The sequence below is a fragment of the Anabrus simplex genome, chromosome 5, assembly GCF_040414725.1.
Source record: "Anabrus simplex isolate iqAnaSimp1 chromosome 5, ASM4041472v1, whole genome shotgun sequence".
Classification (NCBI taxonomy): Eukaryota; Metazoa; Arthropoda; class Insecta; order Orthoptera; family Tettigoniidae; genus Anabrus; species Anabrus simplex.
The window spans coordinates 392,713,024-392,734,843 of record NC_090269.1 but is presented as its reverse complement, the minus strand read 5'-3'; the positions used below and the strand labels follow the sequence as shown (position 1 = coordinate 392,734,843).

General features: G+C 41.2%; 1 protein-coding gene across 1 annotated transcript in view; it reads right to left on the bottom strand.

Moving 5' to 3' along the window:
- The window catches only part of LOC136874980 (uncharacterized), a 37,212-nt gene extending 18,393 nt beyond the window's left edge, over positions 1–18,819 (bottom strand). The window contains exon 1 of the mRNA XM_067148691.2: positions 18,613–18,819. Coding sequence (XP_067004792.2) covers positions 18,613–18,732 — 120 coding nt within the window. The 5' untranslated portion in view covers positions 18,733–18,819. The remainder of the gene's footprint in view (positions 1–18,612) is intronic.
- Between the last annotated feature and the right edge of the window lie 3,001 nt (positions 18,820–21,820).

Sequence of the window (21,820 nt, the reverse complement as noted above, 5' to 3'; positions counted from 1 at the left end):
AAAGTTGGGGAAAAAACAGAGACGACATGGACGAATAATTGATGTTTATTTCAAACCGATATGCAGGTTACACAATGCGCACGGCATCGACTCAGTAGGATGTAGGACCACCGCGAGCGGCGATGCACGCAGAAACACGTCGAGGTACAGGGTCAATAAGAGTGCGGATGGTGTCCTGAGGGATGGTTCTCCATTCTCTGTCAACCATTTGCCACAGTTGGTCGTCCGTACGAGGCTGGGGCAGAGTTTGCAAACGGCGTCCAATGAGATCCCACACGTGTTCGATTGGTGAGAGATCCGGAGAGTACGCTGGCCACGGAAGCATCTGTACACCTCGTAGAGCCTGTTGGGAGATGCGAGCAGTGTGTGGGCGGACATTATCCCGCTGAAAAAGAGCATTGGGCAGCCCCTGAAGGTACGGGAGTGCCACCGGCCGCAGCACATGCTGCACGTAGCGGTGGGCATTTAACGTGCCTTGAATACGCACTAGAGGTGACGTGGAATCATACGCAATAGCGCCCCAAACCATGATGCCGCGTTGTCTAGCGGTAGGGCGCTCCACATTTATTGCCGGATTTGACTTTTCTCCACGCCGACGCCACACTCGTCTGCGGTGACTATCACTGACAGAACAGAAGCGTGACTCATCGGAGAACACGACGTTCCGCCATTCCCTCATCCAAGTCGCTCTAGCCCGGCACCATGCCAGGCGTGCACGTCTATGCTGTGGAGTCAATGGTAGTCTTCTGAGCGGACGCCGGGAGTGCAGGCCTCCTTCAACCAATCGACGGGAAATTGTTCTGGTCGATATTGGAACAGCCAGGGTGTCTTGCACATGCTGAAGAATGGCGGTTGACGTGGCGTGCGGGGCTGCCACCGCTTGGCGGCGGATGCGCCGATCCTCGCGTGCTGACGTCACTCGGGCTGCGCCTGGACCCCTCGCACGTGCCACGTGTCTCTGCGCCAACCATCTTCGCCACAGGCCCTGCACCGTGGACACATCCCTATGGGTATCGGCTGCGATTTGACGAAGCGACCAAACTGCCCTTCTCAGCCCGATCACCATACCCCTCGTAAAGTCGTCTGTCTGCTGGAAATGCCTCCGTTGACGGCGGCCTGGCATTCTTAGCTATACACGTGTCCTGTGGCACACGACAACACGTTCTACAATGACTGTCGGCTGAGAAATCACGGTACGAAGTGGGCCATTCGCCAACGCCGTGTCCCATTTATCGTTCGCTACGTGCGCAGCACAGCGGCGCATTTCACATCATGAGCATACCTCAGTGACGTCAGTCTACCCTGCAATTGGCATAAAGTTCTGACCACTCCTTCTTGGTGTTGCATTTGCTCTGTCAGTCAGTGTATATCTATTAAATTACTTAATTCTATTCCTTTCTTTACAATACTTCTACAGTTCAACACTAAAAATTTTATGTCATCCCTACTTGATTTCCAGTTCCCTGTTCCCTTATCATCGCTCCCTAGGGCACCCCGCTTCCCTAAATATACCTCCCTATAACCCTCCTAAACAAATTTTCTAAGTTAAATGTACCACTGCGGTTTAAGTGGAGGCCATCTGAGGGCAGATCCCTATCTCCTACCTACCCATTAGGATCTAGAAATCTCACTCCCAGTTTCCCACATACCCACATAATAGTCTCATTTAAATCCCCAATGACCTTCCAGTCAGTATCCCTCCTAGATAGTATTCCACTGTTAACAATCTACGCTTCCTTAAACACCCGTGCTGCATTTACCATACCCCACACATCCCCAAATATATTGGTACTTATACCTGCTTGTCTTACGTTTTTAGTACCAACGTGAAACACTACCATCTTCTTCTTTCCCCCCTCCTTCTCTTCTACTTTCCTCAACGTCTACCTTAACCTAATTCCTGGATAACACTATACCCTGGTTCCCTTTCCTCCACACACTTTCCCCACATGTCTAACGATGGAATCCCCCATGACCAGAGCCTCAACCCTACCCACCTCATTTGATCCCCTCCCCTCCTGGTCAGTCCTTTCCTGACAGCTGCAGAAGCTACTTCCTTCTCTCTTTTCTCCATCCCATGACCCTGTTCCACCTGTCTTTTCCTATCCGCTACTCTACATTTCCCTTTCTTTCCTTTTCCCTTCCCCCTACTTCCACACTTCTCAGCAACAGTTCCTTGTTCCTCATCTTTCCTCGGTTGCTTTACCTGCAGTGACTCGTACCGATTTCTCACCGACACCTGTCCTGAATTCTGATCCTGAATGGAGCCCTTAGCCTGCAATTTCCTTCCCCTTAAAACATACCACCTGTCTTCTACAGTTTCCCCCTTTCCTTCCCTTCCCTCATTTACACCTACTGTATGCTGTACATTTTTTGAGGGAGGCCTACTTTCCTTCCTGTCCTCTGAGAGAATCCTAATTATCTCCCTCAAACTCTCCAACTCCTCCCTCATACTCCTTAATGTCTGGACAAACCCACAGTTCCTACAGTTGCACTGCTTAGCCATTCTTTACTGAAAAATGGAAATAAAGGAAAAAATAAGATGACTTATTCTGTGCAAAATAAAAATGAGAGGAAGGAATTTCACAGTAATAGAATAAACACACTCATATCTAATAAGATACTATAATACACTACAATAATTTTAAACAACGTTAAGACTACGTTCAGATACTACAATATACTACGGTACAATAATTTTAAACTACGTTCAGACGTATCCAGACGTATCCAGATAGCGTCAAGAATAGTAATAAATTGAGTTAAGGATGATTTTTAATTGCGTCTTCCAATGCAGGTTACAGATAGTACCATAGATATATGGATCGCATTAACGGGGTGGCCTAGGGAGCGGTGATAAGGGCACAGCGATCTGGAACTCAAGTAGGGATGCCATAAAAATGTTAGTGTTGAAATGTAGAAGTATTGTAAAGAAAGGAATAGGATTAAGTAATTTAATAGATATATACTTACCAGATGTTATAATAGGAGTTGAGTAATGGCCTAGAAATTATATGATCGATGCAGAAATGTTCTCACTGAACTGGAGTGTGTATCGTAGCAATGGGGTAAGAATGGAAGGAGGGTGAGTGTTCATTCTGGTGAAATAATTGTAAGCTACGAAAAGTAAAGATGACAAACATGAAATTCTACGTGTAAGGCTCACCTCAAAAGATAATAGGCAACTTCATGTCTTTGAAGTGTACAGACCGAGAAAGGGTAGCGCTGACGTTGATTCGGAATTATTTGATAAATTAATCAGCCATTTGGGAAACGATATGGAAAGGAACGTGATTGTAGCGGGTGATCTAAATTTACCAAATGGCAGGGAAGGTAACGCGAACGACAGGAACTACGACCACCAAATGGCTAATAAGTTAATATGGGAAGGAAAGCTGATACAAGAAGTGATGGAACCAACTAGAAGGAAGAATATTCTTGAAGTGATACTGGTAAAACCAGATGAGATCTATAGAGAAACTGAAATAATAGGTGGTATTAGTGATCACGAAGCTGTTTTTGTCGTAGTTAATAATAAATGTGATAGAAAGGAAGGTCTTAAATGTAGGACTATTAGGCAGTACCATATGGTTGATAAAACAGACAGGAGGGGAGTTTTTAAAATGTAACAATGATCGGTGGAAAACGGTAAATAAAAATGTAAACATACTCTGGGATGGATTTAAGCAATTGTTAAGGAATGTGAATACACGTTTGTACCTATAAAGGTGATAAGGAATGGTAAAGACCCACTATATTATAACAGAGAAGTAAAGAGGCTAAGAAGGAGGTGCAGGTTGGAAATAGAGTTAGAAATGGTTGTGGAAGTAAGGAGAAATTGAAGGAATTAACCAGGAAATTGAATCTAGCAAATCGTTGCCATAAGACCTATCTGTGTCGGTGGAACGTAAGGCTACTGGCAAAAAAAAAAAAAAAAAAAAAAAGGGAAAAGGATAACATGATGGCAAGCATAATTGACAGTCATTCAAATATTAGTGGAAAACGGAAATATATATATATAGGTACTTCAAGGTAGAAACAGGTTCAAAGAAGGACATTCAAGGAATCATTAATGAACAAGGGAAATGTGTATGCGAGGATCTTCAAAAGGCTTAAGTATTCAGTCAGCAGTATATAAAGACTCTAGGTTACAAGGATAAAGTCCAGATAGGGAAAGTGACTAACACTGAAGAAGTATTAAAATTAACCTACGATAACAACGGCATTTACAATAAGATATAAAATTTAAAAATAGAAAAGCTGTTGGAACTGGTAAGATTTCTGGGGATATACTAAAAACAATGTGTTGGGGTATTTTATTGTTTGCTTGAAGAAGCTACACCAAATGAAAGGAGAGTTGAGATAGTACCCCCTGGCAGTGGCGGCTGGTGGTTAAAAGGTTCAGTGGTGCACAATTTTTACCAATGAGCTTACAGGCTAATTTTCAAATCTAGATACCTCAACAATACTTTTAATTATTAAAAATAAAACAAACATTTTTATTTTCAGGAATATTACTACAACGCATCAGCATTTTTTCATTTAAAAACTTTTTACCATATTGAAATGAAACACCTTGAGGTAGCCTAATTCCGGTAGTGAAAAAATATCCTTTTGTAATGTATCTGGTTTCGAAATTAAACGTCGCGTTGGCCTACCCATTCGTTTCACCTCGGATTTTTCCTCGGCAGTCCGTTGCGGAAACGGCCTAGATGTTAAAGACTGCACCGAATTCATGATCTGGCAAAACACCAGTAACTGATAAAAATGCACAATAATAAAAACACACATGCTGACACGAATATTTACACAATGAAATCAATAAGCTACTTAGCTTGTACGCACATAACAAAGCTCACGACTATACTGAAAGAAATGGCGGTGTTTATTTTCAAATTTAGAGCCATTAGTTATATATCCAGCCACGGCCGACTTGATGCGTCGCTCTAGCCAGGACGAATAGCTCTAGCTAGCTCCTTACTGAGCGCAGTGAGGGATCCAACCGGCCGTGATCCCGCAGATGAACGTCCATCCGGTGTCGCTAGATGACACTCCTGTTCTATAACAGAATCTCACATTGGGTAGCAGCGGTCTCTAGCGACTTTGCTAGTAGTTGGTTACGTAGGGGCACGGCTGATTTGATGCTTCGCTCTAGCTATGTCCTTAGCGCAGCGAGGGATCCAGTCGGCCGTGGTAGGAGGAGCCAGGTTGATAAACGTCCATTTAAGCAATGTATAAGAAGCCACGCCTATCTTTTCCTCTCCCCGCTCACCCCTCGAGCAGCCTATTTTTCATCCTACCACAGGTTGACTTCCCGCTGCAAACTTTTCTGCTCCTGCAGTGAACATCTAAGAGTACCGGCTTGTAAAGAATCCTGTAGTCAATATTTGCTATTTCAAGCTCTTGAAAGGTTTGTCTTGTTGAATGAAAATACAGTAGCTGAATAATCCAAATGATGAAACTTTACCTAAAATAAACATAAAAATTTAATGGGGGTAGCGCAAACCTGCAACCTTATGGAGAAACCGCCCCTGCCCCCTGGATATAAAGGAAAGGGTGATATACATAAACCTGAAAATTACAGTCCAGTCAGTTCGACATGCATTGCATATAAGCTTTGGGGAAGCATTCTTTCTGATTACATTAGACATGTTTACGAAATTAAAAACTGGTTCGATAGAAGGCAGTTTGGATTTAGTAAATGTTATCCCACTGAAGCTAAAATTGTACGATTCCAGCAAGGTACAGCGGATTTCTTGGATTCAGGAGGTCAAATGGACTGTTTCGAATTTACCTATCTAAGGTATCTGATAGGGTAGATCATGGTAGACTACTGGCAAAAATGAGTGCCGTTGGACTAGAAAAAATTACTGAATAGGTGTGTATATTTCTAGGAAATAAATCTCAGGAAATTAGAGTAAGCAAAGACTTATCGGACACTATAATAATTAAGAGGGGAATTCCTCAAGGCAGTATTATTGGACTTTTACATTTTAAATATATATATGATATGAGTAAAGAAGTGAAATCAGAGAAGGCTCTTTGCGGATGATGGAACGAGTACAAAACAACCAAAAACAACACGTAGTTCCTAAATCTTGTCCTCCTCCGTGGTGTAGTGGTTAGTATGATTAGCTGCCACCCCGGAGGCCCGGGCTCGATTCCCGGCTCTGCCACGAAATTTGAAATGTGGCACGAGGGCTGGAACGGGGTCCACTCAGCCTCGGGAGATCAACTGAGTAGAAGTGGGCTCGATTCCCACCTCAGCCATCCTGGAAGTGGTTTTCCGTGGTTTCCCACTTCTCCTCCAGGCAAATGCCGGGAATATACCTAACTTAAGGCCACGGCTACTTACTTTCCTCTTCCTTGTCTATCCCTTCCAATCTTCCCATCCCCCACCTAGGCCCCTGTTCAGAATAGCAGGTGAGGCCGCCTGGGCGAGGTACTGGTCATCCTCCCCAGTTTTATCCCCAGACCCAGAGTCTGAAGCTCCAGGACACTGCACGTCTCTTGGCCACTTAATCAACACCTAACTAAGTGTGTGTATGTGAATCAGGAGGCAGGAGGTGCCTCTGGCATCAGGCAGTAGTTCTTCAGCAAGGTAATGACTGTGTAACATCTTTTCTTCTTGATAGCTCCGCAGTTTAACCTGAGGGAAAGGTCCGACACTTTAATCTGTAACAAACTTCTCTAAAATTTAAGTTCTGCCGGCTAAGGTGAAAATCTCATAACATCTGTAACTGTAATTCGGGGACAGAGAGTGATGCACCCTCTCGAGCTCCCCTTCATTCTGGTTTGAGGTGACTACGTTTTGTAACTGATTTTCTTCCTTCCGTAATGTTTAAATTTTCTCATTATATGAGTCACCTCCATAGTTTGGGAATAGGCCCTGTTTCAATCAATCACTATCAATCACTACTGATCTGCATTTAGGGCAGTCGCCCAGATGGCAGATTTCCTACTGTTGTTTTCCTGGCCTTTTCTTAAATGATTTATTTCAATACAAATCACAAGTTATCAACTCCAAATCAGCAGGACATACCTATCATCTTAATAATAACAAATCCTACTTTCTGTATAAATTGGCCAGAGGTCAAGCATGACGTTCTAATCCTCGCAAATTTACGCAACATAACCTACTTACATTTGTAAACAAGTTGATCAGCATTTTCAACTAGAGCCCACATTTGACTCCTGCTCATTCTGCGTCCTATCTGTTATGTTTAAAGCAATATGGATTATTGTGTTTTCACATTTCAACCTGTGGGCAGTCTGTTTTAACACACATTTTGGACACACCATGTCAATCAATCAATCAATCAATCAATCAATCAATCAATCAATCAATCAATCAATCAATCAATCAATCAATCAATCAATCAATCAATCAATCAATCAATCAATCAATCAATCAATCAATCAATCAATCAATCAATCAATCAATCAATACTGATCCAAAGAAATTGGAAATTTATTGAACATTTCCCTTGGTAAGTTATTCCAATCCCTAACTCCCCTTCCTATAAACGAATATTTGCCCCAATTTGTCCTCTTGAATTCCAACTTTATCTTCATATTGTGATATTTCCTACTTTTAAAGACACTATCCAAACTTATTCGTCTACTGATGTCATTCCACGCCATCTCTCCACCGACAGCTCGGAACATACCACTTAGTCGAGCAGCTCGTCTCCTTTCTCCCAAGTCTTCCCAACCCAAACTTTGCTACATTTTTGTTACACTGCTCTTTTGTCGGAAATCGCCCAGAACAAATCGAGCTGCTTTTTTTTTTTTTTTTTTTTTTTGGATTTTTTCCAGTTCCTGAATCAAGTAATCCTGGTAAGGGTCCCATACACTGGAACCATACTCTAGTTGGCGTCTCACCAGAGACAAATAAGCTCTCTCCATTACAACCTTACTACAACCCCTAAATACTCTCATAACCATGTGCAGAGATCTGTATCCTTTATTTACAATCATATTTATGTGATTACCCCAATGAAGATCTTTCCTTATATTAATACCTAGGTATTTACAATGATCCCCAAAGGGAACTTTCACCCCATCAACGCAGTAATTAAAACTGAGAGGATGGGTGTTTCATTTGTGAAACTCACAACCTGACATTGTGATAGTACATATATCACACCCCCGAATTATATGTAGAAGTTATAGATATTATTGTCAGTATTCGATTTTTATTATTATTATTATTTCATTTGTATATTTTGCCATTTATATTGGTAAGCTGGAAGATATCCACATATGTAGGTATGAGTAATTTGTTTTGCACGAGTGGGAAAACATTGCTTTAGTAACTCTGGTAATTTGAATGAGTCATATGGCTACCCCAGTGTGTGTTGTGATGTACTTGTGTCAGGGAATTCCATTTGTCATGTATATATCCCAGCATGATGAGATGAGCTTGTTGTTGTACCAGGGAAAGTTTGGTGATTCATGAAAACTCCCCAGAGTTTGTTATTGTCTTGGGAGGAAGAAGTAGTTCAGGGCTTGGTCTTGATTTGAGATCACTCATGATTGGCTGGCAAGCACCAATCCAGACGTCTCATCTGAGGGGAGGGGGATGTTGATGTCTATAAAGGTTGGTCATACGGCGGCAACCAGATGATTGTATGAGACATTGTAAGGACATTGTAAGGGTGATTGTAGAGGTGATGGTAAAGGAACGAGAAGGAAGATAACTACAACTACAACTGACGCACTGTACGGGAAGGAAGTGGTGCTGATACACGGTACTGGAGTGACACGGCAGCAATGGACTGGACTTCAAACGTTCGTGGAGCGTAGTCGTGTTATGTTTGTGGAGAGTGCTTGCGCATTAAGTATTGTAGCACTTGTGGCGGCCTAGCATTATATGTTGGTGAAAGCTATCTCAGACTTTCTATAAATTTATATGTTGAGGATCGACAGACGTGTGTATATATCTTTACAACAAGTGTTAAAATATATGAACACAGTAGTACAAGGTACAGTATCTGTGTGATGTGATAACTGCCGATTATGAGAATCGGTAAGTCGAATTGATATAGAGACAGTGAAGGGTATTTATCTTCATACATGTACATTGTTCATCGGACTATCTACAAATGGTAACTTAGTTCTCGCTTTCGTTTTCCCACGATTTTCATTATTGTTGTTGTTGTACATACGGAGTCTTCCAGCAATATTTTATGTGTGTATTATATGTATAATGTTGTATGTTGATGAGATGCTCATGCACGGAATTGTTCAGAATATAATTAGCTATTTTAGAATCAGTGTTATTGATAAACCTAGGTGCAGTTCCTACCTAATTAGTCGTTTTCAGGAGGTTAGGTAAGGCCTGTAGCAGATGTACCAGTACGCAGCATTATGTACACGCCCTGGGATATAAAGTCTATCATGCTCTTATCTAAATTCGAGGGATCCATTCTGGTGAACTCTGGCGCCCATACTACGGACATTTCGGTTAATTATGCTTATTAATTTTATTAAGTTTTTGAGTAATTTTATTTATATATTTTTATTCATATTTATCAGTAGTCATCTACTTGTTACAACATGTATCCCCGTTTATCATCATACCATTGCCTACCGTCCATCTCACAACATTATCGAGGTCATTTTGCAGTTGCTCACTATCTTGTAATTATTTATTACTCTGTTGTTGTTGTTGTTGTTTTTGGGCAATTATTTAACTTTACTTTATTATCACTTGTAATGTTAAATTTTGGATGTTTCATCAGCCTAGTGCCCGTTAGATTTCAAGCAGTCACATCGAGGAGTGCAAGTATTCGCCTCCTTTTATTTTGTGTTCGGGCCATTTATTTAACAGTTATTTCTTTTACGCGAAGGCCCTGTAGGTTGGGTACGATATACCCCTGTTTCATTTTGGTAAGTTGTGCCTTAATGGCAAGTAATTGTAAGTTTCTGATATTGCCTTGAATAAGCTTGAAAAACTAAGAGCGTGTCAGCTCTTTTCAAGTGTGGTAACTGTGCCTCTGGGAGGCTTGATATTTGGTGTCGGGAGCTAGTGCTCCAGCGACTAGGGTTTTTTTGCCCTTGTGTAAAATAGTAGTCTGTTGTAAGGTCGAGCTGAGAGATCAGGAAATGTTCTGCGAGGGGATGGAAGCCTGGATTACTAAACTGTCACTAAATTTTGGATGTACTTGAGCTTGTATAAATTTTGTCCTGGTACCTGATATATTATTGTTATCTCAACTAGTGAAAAGTTGTTAAATTTTGTTGTTATTGATTGTTAAAACTCAGAAAATATAACCTTGTTAAAGTTTTAAATTAACTTTGATTTGGTAGTTAGACCCATTCACCCCGGCACCTTCTTTCACCTCTGCTGATCCACCAACCACAGTAACAATAACAATTCGTACTTTGCATTCATCATGGATTCCATGTCCACTTCGACCGAACACACAACAGACACCACACTGAATGATGTACCTCTGCATCTTTCGTGTCAATACTGAAACGTCACCCGTCACGATGTCATTGTATATGAATTTGTTTATGATGATGCTGGATTTATAATGTTAAACTAGTAGTATTTGCTGGAATATTTTCTTTGTATGGAATTGCTTGTTGTACTTGTTGTTGTTGATGATGATGATGATGGTAATTATTTTTCAACTTTACTATTACCACACTACTCTAAGTGACCATACTCACCGGAATATATCAAAATCGCAAGGTATTTGTTAATAATAATAATTTCGATTGATAAGCAAGCAGTGCCGTGCAAGATTCACTCAGTGGCGCAGTTAAAGACTTCGCGTCCTATTCAAATACGAATCAACTCACTTACAACATCTCTAGTAAATAGGAGCCTATAACAAGGTGAACACCCCACTTGAAGGCAGTTTACATCACCCCTTGGTGAAACACTATCTCAAACGTGTGTGCGAAAAATTGATGTGAACGTGTAAGCTGCCCACAAGCACAATAATGCAATAGATACCGTAACAGTAAAGAAGACTTGAAAAGTTATGTGAGGAGTTACTGAAGATAGCCACTGAATCAAACCAAGTAGCGGTAACCGTAGACGAGCTTCTCAGTACTTATCGACATACTCAATATAATACACGAAGTCTTAATCTCGTAAAAATCCATAGTTCTAGCCCTTCAGCCAAGCTACTCAATGTTGAATACATTCCAGGGATATAAGCCTCGAATTTTAGGTAAATAGAATATAATATATTATGAGTGTACAGTATATATATATAGGTATATTTCTGAGAATTACAATCCTTTTCTTAATCATCGTTACCTGGTCGGTTAGATTAGCAGATTGCTTTTTCTAACACTAAGAGCGCTAAGTGAATCAATTCAGTGTTCACTTAATCCCTTTTAACAATTTAACAATACACGAAGAAAAACTCTTCCTGAACATAATGTCGAACCATAGGTCGTCACATCACGTCACCGGCCGCTCTAGTGTCAGAAATAAGCAGCTGGAACACCATTATTACAGCTAAAACAGACACAGAAATGTTGCTGATTGAGTCCAACTCGTTCGTCTATCGGATCTTCAATTTTCATCTACAGAAACGAGATACTGGGAGGAAATCTCGAGTCATTGTAGGCCTTCTGTGACATGTTCAAAGTTAACAACATTAACTCTTGATAAAAATAATCTTGAATACACAAAATCTTATGTTGATGCATATTCTTCTCCCACACAAATGGCACATCCAGATCATTGTAAATCAAAAGGAAAAAGAAAAATCATCTCCATGAAGGCCCTTGGAGGGGTGGAACGTAAAGGTTTCACTAGCCGTAAGCTGGGCACTTGATGTGGTAGTCGTTAGCTCTATGCCCGGCCGCCTCTGCCGCCAGGAATTAACCTTGTACTCATTTTTGGTGTAGGCTGAGTGAATCTCAGGACCATGTGCACCTCCGGAAGTGGAATTCTCGTTTCTTCGGGGCTTCTAACCGACGTCCTTCCTGGCTAAACGCCTTTACTGCCACGGCTCGGCAGCCCCTCCAGATCATTATACCTTGAGAAAATGTATAAATAACTTATAATGATTACATTTTAAAAGATTATTTTCTTAAACAACTTCAGTTATTTATTGTTATAGATAATCCTGGCACCAACATCTTAGTCATGTTTATGTTTGAATTTAGTTTAAGCAATTGTCATTGATCCGCTTTTAGTGCTGTCACCCAGATGGCAGATCAATTGTTTATCCATGTTTTTCTTATATGATTTCAAAAAAATTCGAAATTTATCAAACTTCTTTCTTTTTTTCTTTCTTTCTTAATCTATTTACCCTCCAGGGTCGGTTTTCCCCTCGGATTCAGAAAGGGATCCACCTCTACCGCCCCAAGGGCAGCGTCCTGGAGAGTAAGACTTTGGGTCTGTGGATAAAACTGAGAAGAAGGCCCAGTACCTCGCCCAGGCGGCCTAACCTGCTATGATGAACACGGGCCTTTTGGGAGATGGGATGGTTGGAAGGGATAGACAAAGAAGAGGGGAAGAAGCGGCCGTGGCTTTAAGTCAGGTACCATCCCGGCATTTGCCTGGAGGAGAAGTGGGAAAGAACGGAAAACAACTTCCAGGATGGCTGAGGTGGCAATCGAACCCACCTCTACTCAGATGACCTCCCGAGGCTGAGTGGATCCCGTTCCAGCCCTCGTACCACTTTTCAAATTTCGTGGCAGAACCGGACATCGAACTCGGGCCTTCGGGGGGGGGTGGCAATTAATCACGCTAACCACTACACCACGAAGGCGGACCAAACTCATTTCATGGTACATATTTCCAATTGTTAATTCCCCTTCATATTAAGGAATGCTTGCCTTAATTTGTAATATTGAATGAATGAATGAATCAATCAATCAATCAATCAATCAATCAATCAATCAATCAATCAATCAATCAATCAATCAATCAATCAATCAATCAATCAATCAATACTGATCTGCATTTAGGGCAGTCGACCAGATGGCAGATTCCCTATCAGTTGTTTTCCTTGTCTTTTCTTAAATGGTTGCAAATAAATTGGACATTTATTCAACATCTCCCTTGGTAAGTTATTCCAATCACTAACACCCCTCCCTATAAACGAATATTTGCCGCAATCTGTCCTCGTGAGTTCCAACTTTATCTTAATATTGTGATCTTTCCTACTTTTAAAGACACCACTCAAACTTATTCGTCTACTAACTTCATTCCACGTCATCTCCCCACTGACAGCTCGGAACTTACCGCTTAGCCGAGCATCTCGTCTCCTTGCTCCTAAGTCTTTCCAGCGCAAAGTTTGAATGTCTGCAACATTTTCGTAATACTACCCACTTGTCGGAAACGAAGAACAAACTATACTGATTTCCTTTTAGTTTTTGAATAATCTTACCGGTGCCTTAAACGCCCTCTCTTTTAACCCATTTATGCCCAGCGGGTCGTTTGCGACCCACCCGAAAGAAAAAATTCTGCCGAGCGTATTTTTTGTAGTTTTGCGTTGATAGCTCATTCAGTGTGTGTAGTAAGATTGCCCGCACTGCCGTGTCTTGGTTGGAGCAGCTTTCCCGCCACAACGCAGATGCTGCGCGGCAGCTAGTTGAGTCATGGTGGAACCTGCATCGCGCTCTCGCCGTTATTGGTAAGTGGAGTGGTTAAAAACTTTAAAATGTAGTGTTCAGTGTGTTGATGTTGTTCGGGAATATCTGACGCATCTTTAGATGCCTTTACTATTTAAATATGTCAATTCGTTCTAACAATACACCACGAATAACATAGTGTGGGTCGCAAACGACCCGCTGGGCACAAACCACAGAACAATAGTACTTTAGCGCATATTTGCATTTAGATGGTTACAACACTAGGGATTGGCGGAAAATGTTCTAAATTAGTGTTTTTGAAACAATATCAACCATTCGGAGCACATTTAAGTCGTCCATTCATTAACTAATTAGAAAATTAGTTTTTGAATATTTATTTCGTCTTTTTCAGGGGAAAAAATTTAACTACTGCTGAAATTCTTTTAGAGCTTGAGGTATTGACTGCCAGCGATATTCCTGGAACATTAGTGGATGTTTTCATCACTCCACTGGATGATAAGCCTATTCGGGCGACGAAGATGATTGCTACAATCCAGACAAAATGAGTGGGTCACAACTAGGGACTGAAGCACAAGGCTATTTATCAAGGTGCAAAAGCTAACGAAAAATGCTCTAAAGATGTTGACTTAGGGGAAAGCGTTGTTTTGGAATTCTGCGATGTTTTATTTAAGTTTTACCCCAGTGTATGCTTCTCTTTTTACTGCGATACATTTTTTACTTGGTCAAAGTTGTTGTCGGAGTTTAAAAAAAGCGAGGAATGCGATGCACTGGCATGGTTCGGGCTAACCGGATGGAGGCTGTCCATTGCCAGACAAGAAGACGATGAATAAGAAAGAAAGGGGATACTTTGAAAGTGCAGTTGACAACGAAGACCAAATAGTGGGTGTGACATGGAAAGACAACAACGTTGTGAACATCCTGTCAAACGAGCATGGCGTAGAACCTGTTGAAGAAGCTGGGCGGTACTCATTTGCACAGAAAAAAACCTGTGAAGATACCTCAGCCACATTTTGTTTCTAAGTACAACAAGAACGTGGGAGGAGTAGAACAAACGGACAATGTATCTACTTTCCGCATCAACATAAGAGGCAAAATATGGTATATGCCAATTCTGCTCTGGCTTCTAGACGCTGTGATGAGCAATGCTTGGATTTTGTCGAAATCTCACGGCATGAAGCTTGATGCCCTGGGGTTCCGACGATTCATTGTGACCAGCTTGTTAGAGAAGTATGGAACCCCTCCTCGCAATGTTAACGCGAGTGCACCAGTGACTGAAGCCATGCAGGAAAGCCACGGTAGTTATCTTCTGGTGGACAATCAGCCCCGGCGATGTTGTCGCGTCTGCAAAAGTAAAACTGTCCGAGCATGCCAAAGATGTGCTGTTGCCTTACACCATTATTGTTTTGGACAATCCCACAAGAAGTAAAGTGCACTGTGTAAATGAGAACGTGTTTTTAGCTTCGTAGCTTGAAATTTTGACTGATACAGTTTTTTATGCAAGACAAAATGTTTTATAATAATGATCCCAAAGCCTGTTGTGCCATTTCAGTACTGAGTATTCAAAAGAATGTGTAAGACTGACTAGGAAACTCAACTGATAGTCTATTTTATATTATTAATAATGTTATATTTTGATACTCTTTACATTTGTAGGAGAGATTCCTTCTTATGGCATTTAGTGAAGAGCGACTTCTTATTAGCATTTTCTAGGGGGTGCTTTATAATACTTGCCTCTGTAGTAGATATGTCATTTTCATTTTTCACTAATAATGAGTCATAAAATACACCAGTTGTTCTTCTTTTATCATTAAAAATTTACCATGATGAACCCAAACATGAAAATAGCCAAAGCCCATGTTGGAGATATGCCCCTGGGGTCCATGCCCAGTGGGTCGTTTACGACCCATGCTATAATTTTTAAACAACAACAACAAATATTTTTAAAACAATTTTTGGGGCGCTTTTGGACATAAATAAACTCATTCCAGTAGTCAAAACCATAAAATTCGAAAAAAAAAATTCTTGGGCATAAATGGGTTAAAGCCTTACTGCAACTTCCAAATGCCATCATAATTATACGAAGACCTCTACCCTTTTCCTAGCTGGGAGCGGAGCTTCAACATTGGATCTCATGAGCAAAATAGCCTAAGTATTTAAGGCGTATGCAAAGTTCAATACAGTGGTAGAATACGTTTCACCGGTCGAGCTAGCCGTGGGGTTAGAGTGGCGCAGCTGTGAGCTCGCATCCGGGGGATAGTGGGTTCGAATCCCACTGTCGGCAGCCCTGAATATGGATTTCCGTGGTTTCCCATTTTCACACCAGGCAACTGCTGGGACTGTACTTTAATTAAGGCCACGGCCGCTTCCTTCCCACTCCTAGGCCTTCCCTATCCCATCGTCGCCACAAGACCTATCTGTGTCGGTGCGACGTAAAGCAAATAAAAAAAAGAAACGTTTCCCAAACGAATACAGTTCGTGTTTTTAGAAACCACTCTACTAAATAAATAATTGTTGTTGACATCTTACTGAGTATATCTTGACACATTAATGTGAAGAATGCGCTGCTCAAGTTCACTAGCTTATCAATGTTTTGTAATAGTGTCCTTTCCACAGCAATGTGTATTTATCGTACATTTTTCTTAAAAAATAATTGCTATTAGCACGTGTAACGAAGCACACAGGTACCGCTAGTACAAAATGGAAGACACAGGAACTAGACATACATTTGCGGAACCTGACAGGTTTCTTGCCTGTAATCTATGCATCTCAAGCCCTCAGACGGTGTTTCGGGATCTCTTTCGGTACCCCTACCATTTCCCCTGTTTATCTTTATATGGTTCGACATTCCTTTGCGGCAGTTTAGATCAACATGTATGCTTAGTGGACGTATTTTACAGTCATCTGTTCTCTGCAAATTTTAGGCGGTGCCATTAGTGACCAAACGACGACGTATATTTTTCTATATTAGTTTCAATATCGGACAGTTTGGAAAGAGCCTGATTGATATTCAAACACAAAATTACTAGGTCTTAATACTTTTGCATGGCATTACTTGTTTGCTACATTTTGCACTACAATAATGATCTTTCAAATTTAATCCCTGTTGAATTAATTTTGTGTATGGTTGTTCGGTCGGCGATTGCAGAGTGGCTCTCGGCCCACAAGCGGCCACGGCTGGTCTGTGGTTCGACAGCTCTGCACTCCGACCGACCAACCGAGCAGAGGAGTGGACACGGCACTACCGAGGATCTAAGCCTCTGTATTCGGAAGACGGAGAGGGGTGTTCCCGACCGTCCGTTGTCCTGAGATTTATTTTCCGTGGTTTTCCATTCTCCTGCACTAACGCGAATGCTGGGACAGCTCCTAGTATGAACCACTGGCGCCAACCCCGTCACTTTTTCCGAGCATCTCCTTCACCTAAGAATTCTCCTAGCCTGACAGTCGACGTAGTATTAGTAGTAGTAGCAGTAGTAGTAGTCGCAGTTGTAGGGCTGTTTTAAATCAATGTCATCTTGTGATCTCATCTTAATATGTTCTCTTATATTATTGCTTTGCGTAGACACATGCGAATTAACAGATAGTTGACAAACATTTATGATAACTAAACAAAGTGTTTTGTAATTCCATAACAAAGTGGTATCATTTATTACTACAGAGCGCCATTTATGGTTTAAAATTCGATGGGGGCTGTGTGAACGTCACGGCCGCTAGTACCACGCGATGACCTATCTACAGTAGTTAGTAGTCACTCAACCTTGAGACGTTCAATGTTAGATATTTTGGACTTTAAGTTTTATGAAAAGTAGCTCTGTCCTCTCAAAGTCGTTTCCGAAAATTTGTAAAATATTCACTGTCTATATGTTTGCCAAACAAGGACATTTTCCGAATTCTATGCGCTATCATTTTCTGAGTTGTCCACTATGTATTTGATTTCCTTTTGCCGTAAACTTTGGAACTCACTTGTACAAATCACATGACACAACATTACGGGCTACCATGTGGGAGTACTGAGCTACGGTGTTAGCCGTGCGACACGGCGAATCTAATATGGATGGGGACCTGAAAATAACCGGATATCATTTTTTAATATAAGTTAGATTTTTGAGTTGCAAACGTCAGTAATCTCCAAAGTACTCTCCATTAACACTAACACATTCGTTCCGACGTTTTTCCATTGCGCGAAACACCTTTTGCACTCGTCTTTTCGGATGCCTTTCGGCTGAGCCTCGTGAAGCAACGCATTCGATTCCCTTTTCACCTCAGGAATGTCCATAAAACGTTTTCTTTTCAGCTTCCTGTTCATTCGGGGAAACAAAAATAAAGCACAAGATGCGAGATCTGGTAAATAGGGTGGTTGAGGAAGCGGTGTCATGCGAATTTTCACCAAAAAATTTCACGCTCACAAATGGCTGCGTTAGTTGGAGCATTGCCACAGTGCAAAGAACCAGTCCCCACTCTACCACACATTTATTATATACTACACTGCTGGTTATTTCTGGGTCAAGTTACCAGTGCTATTACCTTATCGGGTGCCAGGCTGAGTGGCTCAGATGGATGAGGCGCTGACATTCCAACGCAAAGTTAGCAGGTTCGATCCTGCCTCAGCCCGGTGGCAATTGAAGGTGCTGAAGAACGTAAGTCTCGTGTCGGCAGATTTACTAGCACGTAAGAGAACGCCTGCGGGTATGTATTCTGGTCCATCGAAGTATCCGAAAACCGTAGAAGTAGTTAGTGGGACGTAAATCCAGTATTATTATTATTATTATTGTTATTATTATTATTATTATTATTATTATTATTATTATTATTATTATTATTATTATTAACATCATCGGATGAAGTCATACCGAGTTAAGATAGTTGTTGCTAGGGCCTTCTTCTTTACAATGAGATACTGAACATCGTAGGTATTTCTAGAAATTATTTATTTTTCAAAACTTGAACGAGTTTTCTAACACTCGGGCACAAGTACGGTTCCGATACTTTACGCGTATTCATCTGTGAGTTAAAATAAGTAAACCAGGTACTGTACCTTACCTTATTTATATTAAGACCACTTAGTGCTCGGGGCGTTGTGCATGTTGAATTTTCTGCGCTGGCAGCGCCAATGCAGAGCAGACCAAACAGGAACAACTGAACGTAGCCGTACGAAGCCATGATTAACGACTGATACCAATTGACGAAAATTCTCGTCTTTAAATAGGCCTTGTTTGTGATACAGAGGGCTCTTCGTAGGTCATCAGATTAAATGAAGGCCACTGTTGCTCTAACACACAATTGTTACAAATGATAAGACACGTGTGAGTCGACTGACAGCCAAAAAAAGTGCCTTTCGTGAGTATACGATTGGCCCCTTAATCTGCAGTACAAAGTTCCAGCTATCTGTGACCTTAACCCCTTCAAAATGAATATTGTGGTTTTAACTCTTCGACGCATAACCGTTTTGTTTGAGAAAGGGCCAGTAAACGGTAGAATTTAAGAGGGGTGATCGACAAGGAATACACAACACCTTTTGCGAAATATTTTACTAGAAAATTCATAGCATTATGCACAAGAAACAACAGAGATTTCAACGTACGAATCAATCCTTTCGAAACATTTCTCCCATCCTCACACCGAGTTGAAAGCGTCTCGTCCATAGAACTCAGTTCCTCGGGAGTATAGCCTGCGCATTTCTTCATCTGAACCGAAACGTTGAACTCCTAGAAATTTCTTCGGTGGTACACAAAGGTTAAAGCCTGACAGTGTAAGGTGCGGACTGTATGGCGATTGATTGGGCATCTCCCAGCCATACGTTTCAAATTTCCCCTTCGAATGTAGACATGAAACTGATCGTACTAATGTCGTTACACTCTCAAGGAATGGAGTTATATGAACGAAACGTATATAACACGATGTCAAATGGAAGAAATGTCTCCACATATATATAGGTAAAATTTGCGGGCTTGTTTGTGCAGACATCCTTTTGCTTTTTCAACTCCTTAAATGTTTCGTTACAAAGAGCTTCGTTAATTTTCGATTCGCATTCATCTTCATATGTTAATTTATGAAGTTTACAAATGTAGTGACCTCTTTGAATGTTAATAATAATAACTGAAGTCTTTGTTGTTGCTATTTCATTTTATGTCGCACCGACATAGATAGGTCTTATGGCGACGATGGGACAGGAAAGGCCTAGGAATGGGAAGGAAGCGGCCGTGGCCTTAATTAAGATCCATGCCTCAGCATTTGCCTGGTGTGAAAATAGGAAACCACGGAAAACCATTCTCAGGGCTGCCGACAGTGAAATTCGAACCCACTATTTCCCGAATGCGAGCTCACAGCTGCGTGCCCCTAATCGCACGGCCAACTCGCCCGGTAAGTGACGTCTTTGAATGTTACGAAAGTTTATTTTCAGGTCGCATCGATACAGATAAGTCTCATGGTGACGATAGGATTGTCAAGGGAAGCGGATGTGGTCTCAATTAAGGTACACCTCCGTGTTTTGCCTGGTGTGAAAATGGGAAACAACGAGAAACCATCTTCAGAGCTGTCGACAGTGGGGTTTGAACTCACTAACTCCCCAATGCAAAATAACATCTGTGCGCCGCTAACCGCACGGCGAACTCGCTCGCCAAGAAAGATTTAATATAAATTATAATAATAATGTTATTTGCTTTACGTCCCACGAACTATTATTTTACGTTTTACAGAGACGCCGAGGTGCCATAATTTAGTCCCGCAGGAGTTCTTTTACGTGCTAGTAAATCTACCGACACGAGACTGGCGTATTTGAGCACCTTCAAGTACCCCCTGACCTCTTTCACTTAACAGTATAATAGACACATAACAGACAAAGTTGGACATCATTATATCAGATATATCTCAGTTAAATCTTCTTTCAGTTAGGAATGGAAAATTATTTTGTCTACCATGTGATGATAAGATAATTCATTTAATTTTATTCGGGAGAGAGTGGGTTCGAACACCAATGTCGGCAGCCCTGAAGGTGGTTTTCGGTTTTTTCCCATTTTCACACCAGGCTGTACCACAATTGAGGCCATGGCCGCTTCTTTTCCACTCCTAGACGTTTCCTATCCCACTGTTGCCATGAGACCTATCTGTTTCGGTGAGACGGAAAGCCTTATATATTTGTTATTATTATTATTAGTGCTTACGAATATATAAACGGATGCAGTGGTACTCAGCCAAACTTCTTCATAAACTGAATTTCACACTTTGTTCTTATCTTACCGTCGTCTTCTCTTCCAAAGGTACTCATTTTACTATTCGTCCACTTTGAAGAAATTTTCACTCCTGCTACCTGTTTTTCTGGTCCTAAACTTATTAAATCTTGGAACGCCTTTCAACCTAGCATTTTATTTTTCGCATTAAGCCACCCGTTAACATATCGAAGAAATGTTTCAAGGTTAATGTCCCACGATCGGCCCCTTCAAGGTCAGACCTGTATCCGTCTTGAATTCCAGTACATCTACCGGCACTTGCGATGCCTTCGTCTCATTCACTTGACTCACTGTTCGCAGGTTCAGGAGGTAACTCAAAAGAATCGTCATGCTTTCTTATTTGCGCACGGGTAAAAAATATTTATATATTTTCTTCACTTCGCTCCTATTCACAAAATAGTTATATATTTTCTTCATTTCACTCCTGTACCTTGCAAACGACGTGCATCTCTTGCTCCTATTCGAGTCGGCAGCACAGAACAAGTATTTTATTTGCTTTTCAAATTATATAAAAACAACGAAAACAGTTTAATATAAGCATATATTAACCCCAGATTAACTATGACTATTAGCTATTTACTAGTTCTTTGTTACTACGTTGGAATTAACGACACTTGGTGCAATGCGGATATCGATAGATTGTTCTTGACGAAAACAGATTGTTCGTTCAAGGGTGAGAAAACCAACACCCTACTCTATTGTATTCCAGTAGCCAAAAGTGTGGAAGGCGTAAAAACAGCAAGACGAAGATCACCTCTTTCCTTTTTTAACTCCGAAGTGATGACAAGAAACACAGTAATAATAAAAAAATCAAAGAAAGTGCCCAAGCAGAGAGTTAGCAATAATAAAGACAATCTCCGTGCAGAGAGCTAGTAATAACAAAGAAAGTGCCCGAGCAGAGAGCAAGGATAACAAAGAAGGTGCCTAAACAGAGAGCTGGTAATAATAATGAAAGTGCCCGAGCAGAGAGCTAGAAATAATAAAGAAAGTGTACGAGAAGGGAGCAATAACAAAGAAAGATT